At 42.9% G+C, this 20,339-nt stretch overlaps 2 protein-coding genes and 1 long non-coding RNA gene across 7 annotated transcripts; 2 read left to right on the plus strand and 1 right to left on the minus strand.

Annotated features, from left to right (window-relative positions):
• The first annotated feature begins 55 nt into the window (after positions 1-55).
• Positions 56-1,972, plus strand: LOC139556321 (uncharacterized). Of its 2 annotated transcripts, none has more exons than XR_011671105.1 (2): positions 56-1,408; positions 1,488-1,972. It is a non-coding gene; the product is annotated as an uncharacterized lncRNA (long non-coding RNA). The 2 variants fall into 2 exon arrangements; XR_011671106.1 differs by having other exon boundaries at positions 56-1,400.
• Positions 1,973-3,185: 1,213 nt separating this feature from the next.
• Positions 3,186-6,909, minus strand: LOC139556320 (uncharacterized). Of its 3 annotated transcripts, XM_071370150.1 has the most exons (10): positions 6,170-6,909; positions 5,906-6,082; positions 5,754-5,815; positions 5,585-5,671; positions 5,456-5,497; positions 5,214-5,387; positions 5,099-5,134; positions 4,446-5,000; positions 4,053-4,164; positions 3,186-3,958 (listed from the first exon to the last, which is right to left on the minus strand). In XM_071370150.1, exons 1-7 carry the CDS (start codon positions 6,231-6,233, stop codon positions 5,099-5,101), a joined length of 642 nt encoding a protein of 213 aa, XP_071226251.1. In that variant the 5' UTR covers positions 6,234-6,909; the 3' UTR covers positions 3,186-3,958; positions 4,053-4,164; positions 4,446-5,000. The 3 variants fall into 3 exon arrangements, with proteins under 3 accessions (XP_071226251.1, XP_071226250.1, XP_071226248.1); XM_071370149.1 differs by having other exon boundaries at positions 5,099-5,387; XM_071370147.1 differs by having other exon boundaries at positions 4,446-5,387.
• Positions 6,910-13,821: 6,912 nt separating this feature from the next.
• On the plus strand, positions 13,822-19,274 carry LOC139556322 (headcase protein homolog). 2 transcript variants are annotated; one of them, XM_071370151.1, is made up of 4 exons: positions 13,822-14,231; positions 16,498-17,592; positions 18,360-18,514; positions 18,778-19,274. In XM_071370151.1, the coding sequence occupies exons 1-4, from the start codon at positions 14,072-14,074 to the stop codon at positions 18,940-18,942; spliced, it is 1,575 nt and encodes a 524-aa protein (XP_071226252.1). In that variant the 5' UTR covers positions 13,822-14,071; the 3' UTR covers positions 18,943-19,274. The 2 variants fall into 2 exon arrangements, with proteins under 2 accessions (XP_071226252.1, XP_071226253.1); XM_071370152.1 differs by having other exon boundaries at positions 13,935-14,231; positions 16,501-17,592.
• Positions 19,275-20,339: the final 1,065 nt, after the last annotated feature.

Consider the following 20,339-nt stretch of genomic DNA (forward strand, 5'->3'; position numbering starts at 1 on the left):
GTCGAGGAGTTGTTCCAATTCGTTTGTAGGCAAACGGAAGACGGTCCTCCCCTCCTCGACAGCCTCCTTTTGGTGAGGAAGCAGAAGTGTATCCTTCCTGAGTCCTTCTCAGAACAATTTTGAAATCTGCCACACCCCCTTTGAATCAGTTATTGTTTTATCGAAGGAATGCACGCAAAATGTGTTACTTATCCATAATTTATCAAATGTCTTGCACAACTAGCTACATTTGTTTGAATCACTTTATACATTTATTTGGGGTTTTCACCCTCTAAACTTAATTTCACTGACAATAAGTGTTGGAGAAGGAGAGTCTCATTTCATACAAGCAAATTTTCGTCCACTTTCCCCTCTCCTGGCTGCCTCTCCTTTTCTCAATTGGTTTACTTAATTCCTGCGTCCTCTCTGGTCTCCTTTTGAAAAGGGTCCAAGGTAATCGAGGCGAGGCAGCGAGAAGAGGGAAGGTGGACGAAAAATTAGAATGCATTTGGATTACTGTTACAGTGCTATTTGGGTTATTAATTGGATTTGTTGGGACATTTCTTAATTTCTTTCTTTTTACATTGTGTGTATTGTTTTCCATTGCTAGGTTTTACTACACTGTTGGAGCGAGAAACACAAACATTTCGCTGCACCTGCGATAATGTCTGCAAATCTGTGTACGCTACCTGTAAGGTTCTGCTTTTCTTTTCTTGGTCAACCTTGTGTTCTTTTTATTTGTGTTCTTGAACATAACCCTGTTTTTTTGTGTTCTGGAACTTAGCCCTGTCTTTAATTTTTGTTGATTGATTTCACCTGTGTTTGGTCTCATCAGTTCCCTATTTAGTTCAGTTCTTTCTGTTTGTATGATTGTGAGGTATTGGTTGTTTTTGAACATTGCCTGTGACCACGATTCCTGTCTTTTGCATCAGACTGTGGCCCTCAGTTCACCTCACTTGTATGGAAAGAATTCATGGAACGCCTGGGGGTCATGGTCAGTCTCCCCTCTGGGTACTGTCCTCAAGCTAATGGGCAGGTGGAGCAGGTTAATTAAGAAGTGGGCAGGTTCCTGAGGTATTACTGTCAGGACCGGTGGGAGAGTGGGTGGATTTTCTACCTTGGGCTGAGTACATGCAGAATTCCCTCCGCCACTAACCTCAGTCCTTTCCAGTGTGTGTTGGGGTATCAGCCGGCCTTGGCATCCGAGCCAGACTGAGGCCCCTGCGGTGCAGGAGTGGTTTCGGCGTGCTGAGGAGACCTGGAACGCTGCGCACACTCGTCTCCAGTGGGCAGTGTGTTGGCACAAGAAACAGGCCGACCGCCACCGCAGTGAGGCGCCTGTTTTTTTCTCCAGGCGACCAGGTCTGGCTCTCCACCTGTAACCTACCCCTCCGCCTGCCCTGCCGGAAGCTGAGTCTTTGGTTTGTGGGTCCGTTTAAAGTCCTGAGGAGAGTTAATGAAATAATGTACCATTTGCAACTCCCTGCTGACTTCATGTCTCTCCTCAGGCCAGTGGTGCCTGGTCCCCTCGCTGAGGCTGGACCCAGTGATGCCCTGCCTCCTCTTCTGGACATCGAGGGAGGTCTGTCGTACTTGGTCAGTGAAGTTCTGGATTCGAGGCGTCAGGTCTCCAGTACCTCATCGACTGGGAGAGGTACGGCCCAGAGGAGTGGCGACGTGTTCCTGCGGTGGACATCCTGGACGCTTCGCTGACCAGGGATTTTCACCATTGACTGACCCACACCTTGTCCCTGAGGCCGGTACTCAGGTCTGTCTTGTCTCATTACGCACACCTGGTTCCCCCTGATTAGTGTGTGCCCTCTCTTCCCCATTGTGCTTTTTTCTTTATTGTCCATTGGTGTTGAGTACCTGTGTTCTGTTGTATTGTGCACTTATTACGGGTCTCCTTTTTTTTGTGTCTTTGTTTTGGGCTTCATCCCCGTTTTCATAACGTACTTTATTTTAAATGTATAAATAAAACCCCTTAGGCAAAGGAATATGTAATGTCTCCTATCATTATACAGCATTAATAGTTATGGTTGATGGCCTTCATGAGAGAATTACTTTGGGGGATTATGTAGATTACATTTCAATTAATTTAGTTACACTTAACTTGTTAGATGTATAAAGAGGGGTTCCTGCAGATGTATTAAGAGTGGTTCGATGTGGCAGTTATTGATGTTTGTCCCCTATGAGTCAACATATGCACAAAGCCAGTATAAATTCCTGACCATAGTCAAAGTGAATCTAACACGAACTTTAACGCAAACTTTTGAATCTAAGAACACGTTATTTTGACGCTTTTGACAGGATTTTACTCAAGCAATTTTACATCTAGGTAAGGTGTTTGGTGCAGTATTTCTCAAGTAAAAAAATTTGCCACGTTGTCTTATGTAGACAATGCTTGGCAGGTCTGTTTCACTGTTTCCATCAAACTTTTGTGTGTAAAGTACGTCGAATAACATTTCATGACAGACCTGGGGCCTGTTGCACAAAACTAGGATAAGGGATTAAGCCAGGATATCTTGGTGATCCTGGCTCAATTGATCCGTAATCCGGTTGCACTAAAGATGGATAGGGGGCAGGAGGATATGTTATGGTATAAATTACCATGGAGATTTATTCTGTGGAGCTAGCCTGCTCCAGACCAGGCTAAATTCCAGGATCTATTTAATCTCATCCCTAATGTCAGTCAGCAGTCACCACAAATGGAAACCAATAGTTATTTCACTGCTCACTATACATTGTTATCACATATAACTAGACCCACTGTTATTATTTAAACGTTTGTGATCATTAATTTCAATGATTTTGGATAAAAAATGATTTTTAGATGATGTTGCTATCATTAGATAATTTACAGTTTCCCATAGACTATAAGGCTATATATAAAATGATAGAATATTAGGGCCACAGAGGGGAAAAAAACACAAGTCATAATATTGTAACCAGTTGTTTTAAAGGAGGACAGTTGTTAAAATGACAGATGTGGGGCATTTCGTGAAATTGTACTTCAGTATGGTTTCATAAACAAAGACATGCTGATGTGCCAGAATATTAAGTATCACATTGTCATAAGTATCAAAACTGTAAAAACAATATGTAGCTTTTCTGCAGAAAGAACCAGCCTCATAAATTTATGACTTTATCCTTTTTCTTCAGTGTGGCCCTAGTACTCTGTCATATAAACAAATACACATTCCATATGAATATAAAAACACAATGTGTAACATTATGTTCCTTTATTGAATAAGGACAAAACAAAGCAGGTAAACCATCAGCTCCTTTCGAAACTGAAGTCACAGTGACTCTACAAGATGGAAAGCACAGAATCCAAGCATATTATACAAAATGATACATACACATTCAAAGGTCTGTATATAACACACCCTGCATGTCTGCACACTAAAATAAATGCAGGACAAATCCATACACATCAACTGAACAGACAAATGAATGGATGCAGTAGCCTCCCTGCAGCCTTGTATTACACACAGTATACCGCACAAACATCATAAGAGGCCAAATTCGTCAAAAAACGAACCCAAAAAAACCCAAATTCCTCTGCCACCGCAGGACATATTTAACCAAAATTGAAAGCACACATACTAACTAAAATAATTCAACACATATTGGTCCCTCAGCAGCCGACCACTGTCGTCATCAGGGAAGATTGCCGGATTGTCCCAGTCCATGGCTGGTGGCACTCTGGGGGCCCTCTCCTTCCTCAGGCAGGCCACATTGTGGAGGACAGCACAAGCCACAGTAATATCACATGCCCTAACAGGGCTGACCCTTAATTTGTGAAGGCAGTGAAAGCGTGCCTTCAGGAGGCCAAAGGTCATTTCAACTCTGGCCCTGGTCCTGGCATGGGCATGGTTGTAGGCCTGCTGTGCTTCCTGGGGGTCTGTGAAAGGTGTCAGGAGAAAAGGCTGGCAGCCATACCCCCTGTCTCCCAGCAACACACCAGAGAATTCACCTGTCAACACAAAATCTCATCATTACTACCTCATAAACACAGTGATATTCTTGACACAGCCATGATGGTTATAAATAGGGGTTGTGTGGCTTACCTTGTGATAGGCACTGATAGATTTCAGAGGCCCGAAAGATTCTGGAGTCATGGACTGAGCCAGGCCATTTTGCCACAACATTGCTGATCACACAGTCAGCATTGCAGACCATCTGAAATCATAAGATGAGGAATATTACACCAATCAATGCACATCACTGGCAATGCAGAGTGTTCGTCAATGGACAATATCAAAAAGTTATGTTCACCTGAACATTAATGCTGTGAAAGGATTTCCTATTCACAAAATCGGCCTCATGGGCACCTGAGGGGGCTTTTATCCTTATGTGTGTGCAGTCCACTGCACCAATGACATTGGGGAAACCTGTCACACAAAGTAATGAGTATCCTACTATGTGTTAACAGTTGTCCTGTAATTTGTAGATCCTCTTACCTGCAATCCTATAGAACTCCTCTTTGATGTCACAGAGTCTTCTGTGGCCAGGGAAGGAGATGAAGACATCTGCTAATGCTTTGATAGCCAGACACACACTCCTTATTGTGCGGCAAATTGTGGCCTTGTTCAGCTGTTCTGCATCCCCCACTGAGTACAGGAAGGCTCCACTAGCAAAAAAGCGCAAGGCCACACAAACCATTTGCTCCACACTCAGTGCATGGCTCCGTGCAGTGCGGTGCTTAATCCTGGGACCCAGTAGTCTGCATAGATACCTGATGCCATCTGCAGAAAACCTGTATCTTTCATATAGATGGTCATCAGGGAAGGCCAGTGGGTCCAACCGGTCCCTGAAGACCCTTTCTCGCCCGAAGGCTCTCCTCAGCACAAGTGCTTCTTCATCCACCACATCTCGCACGAATGGGCATGCCATTGTCAGAGCAGAAAGGAACACACAATTTTGGGCCTTCATATAGGCTAGTGGCCACACCTGGTGCTGGGGGGGTGGGCAAAAGAGGGCGATGCCTTATAACGATGACTTGGTTGTACTGATTGCTGGGAAAATAAAAAAAACCTTAGAAAGATGCCACCGTCCTGTGTGCTCACAATAAGAGCTCATATGTCATGGCTCACTTGACTTTACGAGAATATACCTAATTTTTATTTTGAGCTGTGTCATCTTCTTGGAGCTGGGGGAGGAAAGAAAAATAATGATTAATACATTTGTGTTACAGTTAGCATACAGTGTACATTGAAGGCATATCTCACCTCCCTCTCAAGTTTTTTTATTTCAAGGTCCAGTTTCCTAATTGTCCTCTTTTTTATTTCGGACTCCAGTGCAAGATTTTCCATCTTTTTCTTCTTGTACTGAATGTCTATGTCTGCCAGTTCTATTTGGCGCCGGAGGTGGTTGCCATACAACTTTCTGATAGCTTGTGAGCTCTGTGAACACAATACAATTAGCGCAGCTGGAATTTGGCAGGATGTGGTGTCCTTTTATTAATACGCACTATGTTGCCAGGCTGGTTTTCCCACTGTATAGCATCTGGGTCCTGTAAAAGAAATTAGATTTTTTTATTTTGATGAGGACTCCTCACCATTGTAGAGTAAATAGTACTTTCACAGTCTTAACATGATACCTCATGCCTTCTGGAATCCAGAGAGATGGTCTCCTCCTCATCATCGTCTCCATCATGTGCTGTTGCTGCTGCACTGGGGCCTTCACCCTATCACATTTAATCGGATTCATATTGAAGCTAGTAGACAAGACATGCCAGGCCTACAGTATGCCTTTGATGGAGTACTCACTGGATCAGCATCGTCTGGTGCTTGTGCTGGTGGCTCTAACAGGAACACAGTGCTGCCAGACACTGCAAGGCAATAGGTAAACCAAAGTCAGACAGTCCAAATTGATTCAATATGAATGTGGTTGTATCCCATGTAGAGATGGAAGGACATACCTTGAATGAAGCGGGTGGCATCTTGGGAGGAACCTATGCTCGTCTCTTTCCCCCCAGGGATCCCCTCTAAGACGGGCCTGCCTTTATTTAGCTCCAAGGCCATGTCCTCTGCTGGGGTAAGGTCAGCCTTTGGTGACCCACCACCCGTGCCTTGTCTGTGGGTATTCTTTTTCACTGCTAAAACAGTACAGACAATGTGTGAGCAGGCACCTTCTGGGTACAATATATGCTTGTGCTTTGTTAAATATTAGTCAGGGACCATACCATTCTGCAGAATGTTCTTGTATTTGATTTTGACCTGCTGCCATGTCCGTTTTGGCCCGTTCATGTTTAATCTACACACACACACACACACACACACACATTTAATGGAGTCACACTGCAAAAAATTACTTGGTATTTTTGTCTTGTTTTCAGTAAAAATATCAAAACATTTATCATAGCTTTATACAGTGTGATGGAGTTACTTTACACAATTTCACTCATATCTGCAGTGCATTTCAATTAAAAATTTAACCGTTTCATAATTACAGTACAACTGCATTTTTGGAGATGTGAATTAAATATTTGAATTGTAATTGTGATGTTTCAGCGGAGCGGTGAGTGTGTAATTGTGCACTACTTACGCATTCAGGCGGTCTGCAATACTTTGCCACGCTTTTTCTCTTTGCTTTATCACTGTGGCGGTGTTGCCTTTCTTCTTAATTATATCTTTTACCTCCTCGTATGCCTCCATGAGGATTTGTGCTTCCGACGGGGAAAAGTACGCGGCTCTAGTTGCCATGGTAAATCAGTTAATCTGTGATCTGTGGCGGGGTCTATTTGAGTGAGCCGTGAGCGCGCACCTATCCAGGATTGGTTTCACCTGGCTTAATGAATCCGTGTCTGCTCATCCTGGCTTGGTCTTTGTGCAACCAATTAAGCCTGGACGCACATGTTTTGGCTTCATTGAGCTCAGCTGAGTCATTTATCCCGGATGTCTTAATTCTACTTTTGTGCAACAGGCCCCTGATGGAAACATTTCGGTGAACTTTCAAAATGTTGACAAAACAAAAGACGAGACAAGTTGGGATAATTGTCTAAAATAAATCATGCAAGAGCTCTCGGTGTAAACGCTTGGTTATATCAATACCCTTACACTTAACTGCAGTCAACTGTGGTATTTTGGATGCAGTGTACTTGTTGCAGATAAAAAATAATTTTGCAGTTAAATTCAGTTTGGTGGAAACACACCACTGGTGGGAAAATGCTCATATTGTCTTTATGCAGATTATAGAATTTTCGCATGAAATCTCACCAATTGGATGGAAACCTCGCTAATAGCGATGTTCCTATTAACGTGTTCTGTGATTTTGTTTTTCACGACATTTATAAAGTTCGTATAGAAAATAGATACAATTACCTGCTAGGGTGCATTTACATTTAACTATCTTGTGTAGATAAAAACATCTGGACGAAATTGTCACCTTGTTTTGATTACCGATTTAGGCAAATTGTGTATTAAATCAGTGACAGCCTGTATGCCCTCCCACCAATCGGTTTCATGTCTCATGTAGCCTTATTTGCCAAATTCTAATTATTCACGTGCCAATGTATTGACACGGTCCGTGACATTGTAAAACTTGCCAGCCAACCAGAAAGGTGAAGCAATTCAGGCATTCTTGAAAGAGTAACAAAATGTTTTATATTTGCAAGCAGTAGACATTTAATATGCGATGTGGAGTGCATCTTTATAGTTACGTGGTGACGTCACGTGTACCTTACAAATTATTCGGCAATCATCCTCTATTCGAAAAATCCACTCGTTGAACAGATAAAAATAACTATGTTTCCATTAACTTGTCAAGTGATTTTATGTTGACATTTAGAAAGTTTCCATAGAAAATAGACGCAATAATTGCCTGCTAGGATGAGTTACCTGGACGCAAAAGCCAGCATGGATAGTATGCAATAATTTACTCATATTTTCCATATTGTCACGTTCTGACCTTAGTTCCTTTGTTATGTCTTTATTTTAGTTTGGTCAGGGCGTGAGTTGGGGTGGGCATTCTGTTTTGTTCTATTTCTATGTGTATGGCCTAGTATGGTTCTCAGAGGCAGGTGTCAGTCGTTGTCTCTGATTGGGAGCCATATTTAGGTAGCCTGTTTGTCATTGTGTGTTGTGGGTGACTATTTAATTTTCTTTGTTTTTGGTTCACCGTACAGGATTGTTCGTTTGTCGGTTTCTTGTTTTTGTTCAGTGTTCATTATTTCGTATTAAATCAATATGGACACTTACCATGCTGCGCATTGGTCCTCTTCTTCCAACCACGACAAGCGTTACACATATTCTAATAATTCTCAGTTTCCATCATTTGTCGCGATTTAAAAAAACTGACGAAAGAAAAATCCACCCCTGTCAAACGGCTAACATTTTAGTCGATCTTTAGAAAAATTGTCCTATATACCTGCCGTTTCCGTTAGCCTACACCTCTTGATGTTTTTGCGACATCGCTTTTGTCAAATAAACCTGGGTCAATGGAAACTTGCTTAGTGCCGGTGTGTTTTGCGGATAGAGCGCAATCACCGCAGCTGTTTATCGGGTATTCGTGGGCATTGTCGAAATCAAAACCCAACCATCAAGTAAGTCCTGACGAACTCTTGTTATGAAATATCACAAAACCCAGTTTTAGATTATACTGACTTTATGACAAATTAACCTACTTAAACTTTCTAGTAAATTTTTGAACTGGAATAAATGTTTCTAACATCGCTGTCACATATGCTGTTTTCAACGAAATAAGTTGGTTCTCGAGTTCAGGTCTGCTTTATTAATGCAGATGCAACTTACTGATGTATACAAACATCACACGACGCTACTAGTGGTGTTCAAATGAATTATGAAAAGGTTTTTGAGATTGGCTAGCAATCTTCACCCTGGCCCGAGTCCCTTTTTTAGAGTGATAATGAACACATATTTATTGCCACTCAACAACATAGAAGTGTATAATATGTGTTTGTTAGTCAGTGATGTACTACCACCAGTAGAATGTCAGAGACTGTGGTTGACCAGGCCTGAGAGGTTCATTAGGTGCAGTTCAGGAGTATGTGGGGCAACCTAGTACTTCATAAACTGTTTCCCTTGCGGATGATAAGAGGAAACTAACCAAGAACAAATCAAATCCAAATAATGTTATTGGTTCCATACACATGGTTAGCAGATGTTAATGCGAGTGTATTAACATCATGCTTGTGCTTCTAGTTCCGACAGTGCAGTAATATCTAACAATTCCACAACTACCGAATACAAACAAATCTAAGTAAAGGGATGGAATAAGAATATGTACATCTAAATATATGGATGACCGAGGGGCATAGGCACGATGCAATAGATGGTATAGAATACAGTATATACATATGAGATGAGTAATGCAAGGTATGTAAACATTAAAGTGACTGGTGATCCATTTATTAAAGTGGCCAATGATTTCGAGTCTGTATGTAGGCAGCAGCCTCACTGTATCAGTGATGGCTGTTTATAGTGATTGCTGTTTAACAGTCTGATGGCCTTGAGATCGAAGCTGTTTTTCAGTCTCTCGGTCCCAGCTTTGATGCACCTGTACTGACCTCGCTTTCTGGATGGTAGCGAGGTGAACAGGCAGTGGTTGTTGTCCTTGATGATCTTTTTGGCCTTCCTGTGACATCGGGTGCTGTAGGTGTCCTGGAGAGGAGGTAGTTTGACCTCGGTGATGCATTGTGCAGACCGCACCACCCTCTGGAGAGCCTTGTGGTTGTGGCGGTGCAGTTGCCGTACCAGGCGGCGATACAGCCCGACAGGATGCTCTCAATTGTGCATCTGTAAAAGTTTCTTCAGCCTCCTGAGGTTGTATTATCCTCAAAGCAGGCAAATAAGGTGTTTAATTTATCTGGAAGCAAGCCGTCAGTGTCCGTGACGTGACTGGTTTTCTTTTTGTAGTCTGTAATTGCCTGTAGACCCTGCCACATACGTCTCGTGTCTGTCGTTGAATTGGTCGGACCAGCGTTAAATAGTTCTATTCACAGGTATATCCTGTTTGAGTTTCTGCCTATAGGACGGTAGGAGCAAAATGGAGTCGTGGTCGTAGTTGCCGAAGGGAGGGCGGGGGAGGGCCTTGTATGCATCACAGAAGTTAGAGTAGCAGTGATCCAGTGTATTGCCCGCACGAGTGCTACAGACAATATGCTGATAGAATTTAGGTAGCCTTGTTCTCGAATTTGCTTTGTTAAAATCTCCAGCTACAATAAATGCAGCCTCAGGATATATGGTTTCCAGTTTGCATAGAGTCCAGTGAAGTTCCTTGACGGCCGTTGTGGTATCGGCTTGAGGAGGGATATGCACGGCTGTGATAATAACCGACGAGAATTCTCCTGGGGGATAATATGGTTGGCATTTGATTGTAAGAAATTCTAGGTCAGGTGAACAAAATGACTTGAGTTCCTGTATGTTGTTATGATTACACCATGAGTTGTTCATCATGAAGCATACACCCCTGCCCTTCTTCTTCCCAGAGAGATGTTTATTTCTGTCAGCGCAACGCATAAAGAATCCCGGTGGCTGGACCGACTCGGACAACATATTCAGAGAGAGCCATGTTTCCGTGAAACCGAGAATGTTACAATCCCGGATGTCTCTCTGGAAAGCAACCCTTGCCCTAATTTCGTCTACCTTGTTATCTAGAGACTGGACATTGGCGAGTAATATACTTGAAAGCGGTGGGTGGTGTGCACGCCTTCAAAGTCTGACCAGGAGGCCGCTCCGTCTACCTCTTCTGTGGCGATGTTGTTTTGCGTCGGCCTCTGGAATCAGATCCAATGTCCTGGGTGGTGGTGCGAACAAAGGATCCGCTTCGGGAAAGTCGTATTCCTAGTCGTAATGTTGGTAAGTTGACATCGCTCTGATATCCAATAGTTATTTCCGGCTGTATGTAATAACACTTAAGATTTTCTGGGCTAACAATGTAAGAAATAATATATAAAAAACAAAATCTGCATAGTTTCTTAAGGACTAGAAGCAAGGCGACCATCTCTGTCGGCGTCATAATGCTTAACAAAGTATGTGCTATCCGGGATTCTTGGGATGTCCCAACTCTGACTTTACCCCATTTGAAATGTAAAATAGTTACGGTTAGGTAAGGGTTATGGTTAGTGTCACATTTACATTTCCCAAGGGTCCCAGATAGCAATAACAGGCACAACTTCGGTAGTGTTTTCTGCTCAAAGTTAGCGGGATGCCTTACTGAAGTGCTCATTGACTTTCAATGTGGCACTGTCATAGGATGCCACCTTTCTAACAAGTCAGTTCATCAAATTTCTGCCTTGCTAGAGCTGTCCTAGTTGACTGTAAATGCTGTTATTGTGAAGTGGAAACGTCTAGGCGCAACAACGGCTCAGCCGCGAAGTGGTAGGCAACACAAGCTCACAGAACGGGACCACCGAGTGCTGAAGCACGTAGCATGTATAAATTGCATGTCCTTGGTTCCAACACTCACAACAGAGTTCCATACTGCCTCTGGAAATAACGGCAGAACAATAACTGTTCGTCGGGAGCTTCATGAAATGGGTTTCCATGGCCGTGCATCCGCACACAAGCCTATGATCACAATGCGCAGTGCCAAGTGTCGGCTGGAGTGGTGTTAAGCTCACCGCCATAGGACTCTGGCGCAATAGGACTCTGGAGCTTCACCATCTGGCAGTCCGACAGACGAATCTGGGTTTGGCGGATGCCAGGAGAACGCTACCTGTCTCAATGCATAGTGCCAACTGTACATTTTTGGTGGAGGAGGAATAATGGTCAGGGGCTGTTTTTGATGGTTCAGGCTAGGCCCCTTAGTTCCAGTGAAGGGAAATCTTAACGCTACAGCATACAATGACAACATCAGTGCCCGACCTCACTAATGCTCGTGGCTGAATGGAAGCAAGTGCCCTCAGCAATGTCCCAACATCTAATGGAAAGCCTTCCCAGAAGAGTGGAGGCTTTCTATATTAATGCCCATGATTTTGGAATGAGATGTTCGAAGAGCAGGTGTCCACATACTTTTGGTCATGTAGTGTACTTTGCAAGACAATCTGTTAAAATAATAAAATCACCAGGGATAGGTGGTGTGATTCCCGCAATAGGGGATGCACTGCATTTGAAAACCTCTACAATTCTAGTACTGGGGTGTAACCAAAGTCTGCACACCATGTGGATTCCCAGAATCATAATGTTATTAATGAGATCTGTAATTAATTAGTACAATAAAAGTAAGCTTGTTTAGTCTCCATTTGGACACTTGCTCTTTATCCTCAGGCAGTGCAGCAACTGTTTGTGAACTCCTCTCTGGCTGTTCCACCTCATATTAGCTCCACTACCTCATGTTCTGTCCTGCTGTTTAAAATCCTCTGGCTTTCATATTTGTTTAGAGCCATGCTTTCCCTTATTTGCTCCTCAGCTGACACAGCCTATTTGAGAGTGTTGTTTTCAGTATGATCCACTGTTTATCTGAACTGTATATATAATGATGAATGTTTCTGAATGTTTTGGTGGAGAGATGGAACTAGGTGGGGAAGCCTTGCCATTACCATGCAGTGTTAGTAGAAACTAAACATAATGTCATAGACATTCACAGGAGCTTTAGGAAAGTTGATTTCTCCTTACTGAACACTGCTTTGTTTTACACATGCAGATGGACAAACTAGTGTCAAATTTGGTGTTCTGTTCAATGACGATAAGTGCACCAATATCTTTGAGGCTTTGGTTGGGATTCTGAGGGCTGCCAAGATCTTTCTGAGGGCTGCCAAGAGGAAAAAGATCATCGCATTTGAAGGGGAGCTGCTCCTGCAAGGTGTCCATGACAATGTTGATAACACACTCCTACAAGAATGAAGCTGATGGTTATCATTATTCAGGTGATAAGTCAAGCGTTTCTTTGAGGCTTTACTATTGCATCTACCAGGGATCATAAATCAACATTTTATAAATTCTTAGGAATACAAATATTGTATTTCTAGGGGATGAAATACGTAGACTTCTTAGGAAACAAATTCCTCCTGTTTCAACCCTTACAGGAATCACTAAATGGCCATTTAATTGATTGTTTAAATGGTAATTTTGCTACCTCGTGTGGAATTCCTTAGAAAAACTAAGATAGCAAGTGCTTCAAGAGAGACCTTTGCACATACTGCTTTTGCAAAAGCCTCTTTTGAAGCACTTGCATTTTAGTTTTTCCGATGCATGGTGTTACTGTTATTCAAGGAATCACATACTTAGTATTGTGCTCTGGTAGGAAAGAAATGTGAAACTTGATATGGGAAGCAATCGTAATTCTTCAAGAAAATGGGTAGAAAAATAAATAAAAACAATGACAAATTTAGCAATGTACAATTTCTCTGAACTAATACAATGCATATACAGTATGATCATTATCAAACTTCATCAAAGTGCAGTTCCTTTCCAAACTTCATTGTCTTATAATGGCAATAATACATTCCTAAGAAAGCAATGGGGGGTTCTGAGGATGGTGAATAAAGTACCAACCTTTACTTTGCAGCCTGATTATTAGCCCAATACAACCGATGCATTGCATACATCTATCTTTTTGTAGCCTTATGCTGTGTTATTACATTGCACTCTGCCTCTACTGTATTATTGAAGAACATTTGTATTCATGAAAAGGATAGGAGACCATGCAACTGCAGACTAAGTCTGCAATCAATCTATTGTTGGCAAAGCCATAGAAGATTATGACTGCAACTGTAGCCTCCGATAAACCAGATAAAGCATTGACTTGATCCTGAGGTATTACCGTGGATTCCCCTTCCTACCAGGCCCCTTTACTTGGGACTCCCTTGCTAGATCTAATAATAACTTACAGCAACGGGTCGGGGGGCGGGGCCATGTTTCGTCATGGAGGCAGGAGGAAAACAGAACAGCGCCTGACCGATCTACATTCAAAGCAGGAATCAAAACAAGAAACGGACACGCCTTCTTCGTAGGTTACCTTTACTGTCACAACTGCAGAAATCTAGATGGTGATATAGCTGCAAAAACAGTACCACCTGCAATCAAGAAGAGAGAATCAGTGCATTTGAAGTGGGATTCAAATGGAACCCGCAGAAATGTCAGACAGTCGTTTATAGTTTGAAATTATTCATATCAGGATCAGTAAAATGCCCAACCAGAAAAGCAACAAGGGGAAGAGAAATAAACGCACTAATAGTAGTGGAGATGAGCAAGAAAATGGAGCCAGTGCTGCCGCAACAGTGGGAGCACCAGGGGTAACAACCTTATTGGGGGCTACAGCTGCACGGTTACACGAGCATACAAGTGGTAAGTGTGAAATTGTGTCAAAACATGCGTGACAAGTTATTGCAATGGATTTTATTGCATACGCACGAGACGACATAAGCTTACGTTGCTTCACATATCATTGTTGTCATCGACTGTACCTAACTCACGTGTTATTGCTTTATTGGCAACTAGCATTATGCATTTGTAATTTAATGATGCGTTGACATGGAGCTCCATGCACTGCCATATCACGACGCACATATTCAGCCTGGTCTCTTAGACTAGAGTAACATAATAAACGTATATCCGGGATACGTCAATGAGTATGTTAAGTTACCTTTGGTAACCGCCCTACATAAGACCGAATGTTATTTTAGGCGGTAAACGAAAGTAAAGTGATTGATCGGGGTGGATGGGTGAGCCTATAACGCGAACATGTAGCAACTCAAAGGTTGCGTGTTCGAATCTCATCACAGACTATTTTAACTAATTAGCAACTTTGCAACTGCTTAGCATGTTAGCTAACCCTAACGTCTAACAACCCAAAGGTTACGTGTTCAAATCTCATCATGGCAACTTTAGCATTTGAGCTAATTAGCTGTGCAACTACTTACTACTTTTTAGCTACTTTGCAGCTACTTATCATGTTAGCTAACCCTTCCCCTAACCTTAACCCCTAGCTAACGTTAACGTTATCCATTTAGCCACCTAGCTAACATTAGCCACAGCAAATTGGAATTTGTAACATATTATACACCTCGCAAATTCATAACATATTGAACAAATTGCAATTCGTAATATATACGAATTGTAATTCATAACATAATTTGAAGTGGTTGACGGACATTCACAAATCATACTAATTGGAGTGTCCCGGATTTACATTTGTCTTAGTATGATATGTTTCGTATAGTATATATTCATTTGTGGATGTCTATCATCCATTTTGTATGATATGTTACAAATTGAAATTCGTACAATATGTAACAAATTTGCTAAATGTATAATATTTGACGAATTCCAATTGTTTTTGGCTAACGGTGGCTATGTGTCTAACGTTAGCTAGGGGTTAAGGTTATGAGTTAGTTGAAAGGGTTAGGGGAAGGGTTAGTTGACATGCTATGTAGTTGCAAAGTAGCTAAAAAGTAGTGAGTAGTTGCTAAAGTTGTCCGTGATTAGATTCGAACATGCAGCATTTGGGTTGGTAGATGTTCGCATTATACGTCTACCCATCCTCGCATTATACGTCCACCCGCGACGAGCCAACCTACTTTCATTTTTGCCTTAAGTAACCTTCTGTCTCATGTACCCATACCAAACGTAACATATTGTACACATTTTACTGTACTGGATTTACATTTACTATGTGATGTCTAGTCTATGAGACCAGGCTGATCTAGAACCTGAATAACCCTTTTTGGTTCCAGCTATAACCCTTTTGGTTACATGTAGAACCGTTTTGGGTTCAAAGTAGAGCCCTTTCCACAGTGGGTTCTACATGGAACCCGAAAGGGTTGTACCTGTGTAACAGTGCTACTTCCGTCCCTCTCCTCGCCCCTACCTGGGCTCTAACCAGGGACCCTCTGCACAGTTACCTATCGCTCCACAAAAGCCGCAGAGCAAGGGAAACCACGAGTGACGTCACCGATTGAAACGCTATTAGCGAGCACCCTGCTAACCAGCTAGCCATTTCACACCGGTTACACCTGGAACCAAAAACGGTTCTCCTATGGGGACAGCCAAAGAACCCTTTTGGAACCCTTTTTTCTATGAGTGTAGTGCTTCTTTAATTACTTCATTAAAGGTCTCCCCTGAATCGTTGAAGGCCACATTTTCATTAAATCTATTCGTTGGACTACTTCCCCACTCACTTGGCTGTACTGATGGGTTTCCCTGTCTGATGTGTATTCAGACGGCCTTTCTCAGTGATCCATGCTCAGTGATGATGGCTCTTATGTTGCAAGATAACACAGATTCCATTAACATTCTTCTTATTTTTGAATGTTCACACAGTCCATTACTGTTTAATGATAAGTTCCAGACAGGCTCTGCATTGATGTTTCAGTCCTGAATCGTTCACTAACAGCATGGAATATTGTCAACATTGCATTCACAGGAGTTAGTCTTTACAGCATGAATGAAATGAATCTATTATGTTTAATATCGTTTTGTTGTTCTGTGATATGTCCAAAGTGAATTTTGTGCCTCAAAACTCATGTTTGTTTTTATTTTCAAGTCATACGTTGTATGAAGATGTTATAATATAGTTATGAGTGATATAGTAACTCTTTTGTTTTGTGTCCAGCAGAGGCCCCCTGTGCTACCCCTCTTGTGTGCAGTCTGGCCAGAGACATTGACCTTGAGAAGGATGACTATCAACGTGTAGTGTGCAACAGTGATAGCTGCCCCTATGGCAACTGGATGCACTTGCAGTGCTTCTATGAGTGGGAGAGCAGCATCCTGGTCCAGTTCAACTGCATTGGAAGGGCCCGAAGCTGGAACGAGAAGCAGTGCCGGCAGAACATGTGGACTAAGAAGGGATACGACCTGGCCTTCCGCTTCTGCTCCTGCCGCTGCGGCCAGGGCCACCTTAAGAAAGACACAAACTGGTACCAGGTGAAGCGCATGACAGATGTAAAGAAGAAGATCCCTCTGGAGAAGAGCCTGGGGAAGTTGAGCAGCTCAACTGGAGCTGGAGGGGGTGCATGTGGAGGCGGGTTGGATCTGCCTGATGACCCTAAGAGGGGCAAGTTACATGGGGGCAGTAAGCTGGCTCACAGAGCAAGTCAGGAGCTGCCTCGCCGACAGTCAGTGGATCGGCAGAACTCTCAAGAGAGGGGACACGTAGGGCTGTTCTGTGCAAGCAGCCTGGGGCCCCGCTCACCCTCTGAGTCCCCAGGCCAGTCCCCTCCGTTAGGCTTCTCCTTCTTCTCCCCGCCCGCCTTCGCAGGGCCCCGCAACTCCCGGCACCTGGGGGAGTTCCTGAAGAATGCAGTGCACATGGATAGCCACCGGAAGCACATGCTGGCAAGCGGCATGCTGGGTCGCGGAGGCCACCTGGATCACACCATCTTGCCTCTGCCCAGACTCACCCTGGGGGACAACCCAGTGCAGTTCCTGCGAAGGCTGGACCTCACAGAGCTGCTGACCCACATTCCCAGACACAAGCTGAACACCTACCACGTACGTATGGAGGATGATGCCCAGGCGGGCCAGGGAGAGGACCTGAGGAGGTACATCCTGTCGGCTCTGAGCGCCAGCCACAGGAACATGGTCAACTGTGCCCTGTGCCACCGCACCCTGCCTGTCTTTGAACAGTTCCCCCTGGTGGACGGGACCCTGTTCCTGAGCCCCGCTAGACATGATGAGATCGAGTACGATGTGCCGTGCCACCTGCAAGGTAGGCCTGCGGAACAATGTCTGTCTCTGAGGAACTGAATTTGAAACACTTAGGCTATCAGAATCAGCAGACAGCCAAAACATTGCACATGCCTCATAAGTATGTTGTGATAGGCTACAAACTCAAATATTGCGAACGGAAAATGGCATCATTCTTGTTTGATATTCTGTGGACATATTTTCCCACAAACAGTCTCAGGAAACCTGTAATTACAACATTGAAAATGATTGGCTTGGTTCCGAGCTTCCTGCTGAGGTAGAAAAAATGTGTACAGTGAAAAGTTCAAGCTTACTGTTGACAGCTGATAAGGTCTCAGGAGCTACAGTATGTGGCTGCAAACAAATTATTTGGACTTCAAAAGATGTATGGTGGGACAGACAATTTTCATAATTTGTTATTCTGGTCTGCATATAGGGTGTTATCTCTTGCATATATTTAAGATGAGAACACACCATAATAAACTTGTCACAATACAATTAATTACTTTAATTGAGAAGTAAATGAAATGATTATGCCACATGAATGTGATCAAGCATATCATACATATCAATCAAGTCAATCTATCCAGTTTTCCACGAGCAGCTTGGTTGCTATTCACCACATGGATATGAATTAAAACAGTGGAAGGATGATGTTGCTTTGATCTTCAGGCTTTGATATGCATGATTAATATGCGTTACAGTGAAATCACTTTCATGCATGTATTTTTCACGCTGTAGGGCTTATTGTAGATTCTATTAAATAACACTATTGTTTCTCTTGTGAAGGGAGGCTGATGCACCTGTATGCAATCTGTGTCGACTGTCTGGAGGGAGTCCACAAAATTGTATGTATCAAGTGCAAGTCCAGGTGGGATGGGAGCTGGCACCAGTTAGGGACAATGTACACCTACGATATACTGGCTGCGACGCCATGTTGTCAGGTGAGTAGGCTACTTAGTATTCCTCACATTGTTTTCTTCTCATGAGGAGTTTGAAATTCATCTTTGGGTCAGTATCAGCATGGTCAAGGGTCGTCATTCGGACATGGCAGGCTGCCATAAAGTAACTTCATGGGCCATAGTCAGATCAAAATGCAGGTTGTGTTGTGGCTAGATCTCTTGCTATCAATTAGTCTCATTGACATTATGGATGGCAAAGTCAACTACTGCAGATCCATAGCCATTTCCTCTCTTTGTGCCCTTAGGCCCGTCTGAACTGCAAGCACTGTGGTAAGCCGGTCATAGATGTCAGGGTGGGGATGCAGTACTTCTCAGAGTACAGCAACGTGCAGCAGTGCCCCCACTGTGGGAACCTCGACTACCACTTTGTCAAGCCATTCTCCTCCTTCAAAGTCTTGGAAGCTTATTGACAAATGTTGTGCATGTATGCTAGTGCTGTTTCTCTTGTTAAATTCTTTTTTTTAACTAGGCAACTTTATTTTGAGCCTTGAATACTTTTTTCTGGGCTTCAGTTATTGTTTTCTCTTTTGTTATGTATAGAAAGAATATGACTCCACTAAAAAGTTCCAAGACAACATCTACATGATTTCAGAAAAAAAGTATATTCATAAGACCTTAAACGGTTTGGAACTGTCTGGCACTTAAAAAGACGAGCAACACATATACTGTGACAAGTGAATGTATCTGTAGGTCAAATTGCATTTTTACAAAAAATCTCTAATAAAGGAGAGAAAGAAATGTTGCATGTTCTTGTTCATCATAATTGGCAAACAGCAAAGAGTCAGTGGAAATTAGTACATTTTAAATGATACTATGAATCTCTTTGGTTAATGCTTGGCCTATTGGTGCACAGTGATTGGTACATATTGAAGGTATGTAGTGACGAATATCTACCCCCCGTACTGTAAAACAATTTGCACAGCCTCTCATTGAATTCACTCACTCAAAATAATGTTTAAGACCACAAATAACAATAACTGTAGCGACCCTGTGTTTATAAACGTGGATATTGACTTGGTTGAAGGTTGAGGGTTAGCCGACCACCACGGATGAGCTCACTATTTGAACAAGGAGAGTGATGAAGTGCTGCATCAGATGACTGGCCTCCTCAATCACCCAACCTCAACCCAATTGAGATGGTTGGGGATGAGTTGGACCGCAGAGTGAAGGAAAAGCTGCCAACAAGTGCTCAGCAGGAACTCCTTCAAGACTGTTGGAAAAGCATTCCTCATGAAGCTGGTTGAGAGAATGCCACGAGTGTGCAAAGCTGTCATCAAGGCAAAGAGTGGCTACTTTGAAGAATCTCAAATATAAAATATATTTTTAATTTAACACTTTTTTGGTTACTATATGATTCCATTGGTTATTTCATAGTTTTGATGTCTTCACTATTATTCTACAATGTAGAAAATAGTAAAAATAAAGAAAAACACTGGAATGAGTAGGTGTGTCCAAACTTTTGAGTGGTACTGTATATACTCACCCTAAAGTTACATTAGTAGCCAGCAATGTTGCTGGGGCTGGAGAGGCGGCATCCTTCTGATGTACTCAATATGACTGTCCCATGTTCTCCACTGCAACCTGTTGAAGAGGGCTCCCCTGACTGGAGGAAGCCCGGGATCTATGTTTCTGTTGCATAATGTGAAGAAGCCTCCGTTACATCCTGCTTCATATGAGCAAAATGTGCTTCCTGCACACTATCAGAAAAGGGAAAACCATACGAAGGATGCAGAAATGTGGCTCTCTGGTAGTCCACACATTGGGGTGTTACTGCAGCCCCACCTGGTGCTGAGTAGTATCCCACAGG

Source organism: Salvelinus alpinus, chromosome 27 (assembly GCF_045679555.1).
Source record: "Salvelinus alpinus chromosome 27, SLU_Salpinus.1, whole genome shotgun sequence".
Taxonomy (NCBI): Eukaryota; Metazoa; Chordata; class Actinopteri; order Salmoniformes; family Salmonidae; genus Salvelinus; species Salvelinus alpinus.

Bases quoted from the DNA above. Each gene is read 5' to 3' on its own strand.
- LOC139556322 (XM_071370151.1), top strand. From the start codon at position 14,072: ATGCCCAACCAGAAAAGCAACAAGGGGAAGAGAAATAAACGCACTAAT. The intron at 14,232-16,497 runs GTAAGTGTGAAA...TTTTGTGTCCAG, and splicing joins GTTACACGAGCATACAAGTG to CAGAGGCCCCCTGTGCTACC. The intron at 18,515-18,777 runs GTGAGTAGGCTA...TTGTGCCCTTAG, and splicing joins CTGCGACGCCATGTTGTCAG to GCCCGTCTGAACTGCAAGCA.
- LOC139556320 (XM_071370149.1), bottom strand. From the start codon at position 6,233: ATGAACGGGCCAAAACGGACATGGCAGCAGGTCAAAATCAAATACAAG. The intron at 6,083-6,169 runs GTATGGTCCCTG...GTACTGTTTTAG, and splicing joins CAAGAACATTCTGCAGAATG to CAGTGAAAAAGAATACCCAC. The intron at 5,816-5,905 runs GTATGTCCTTCC...ATTGCCTTGCAG, and splicing joins TGCCACCCGCTTCATTCAAG to TGTCTGGCAGCACTGTGTTC.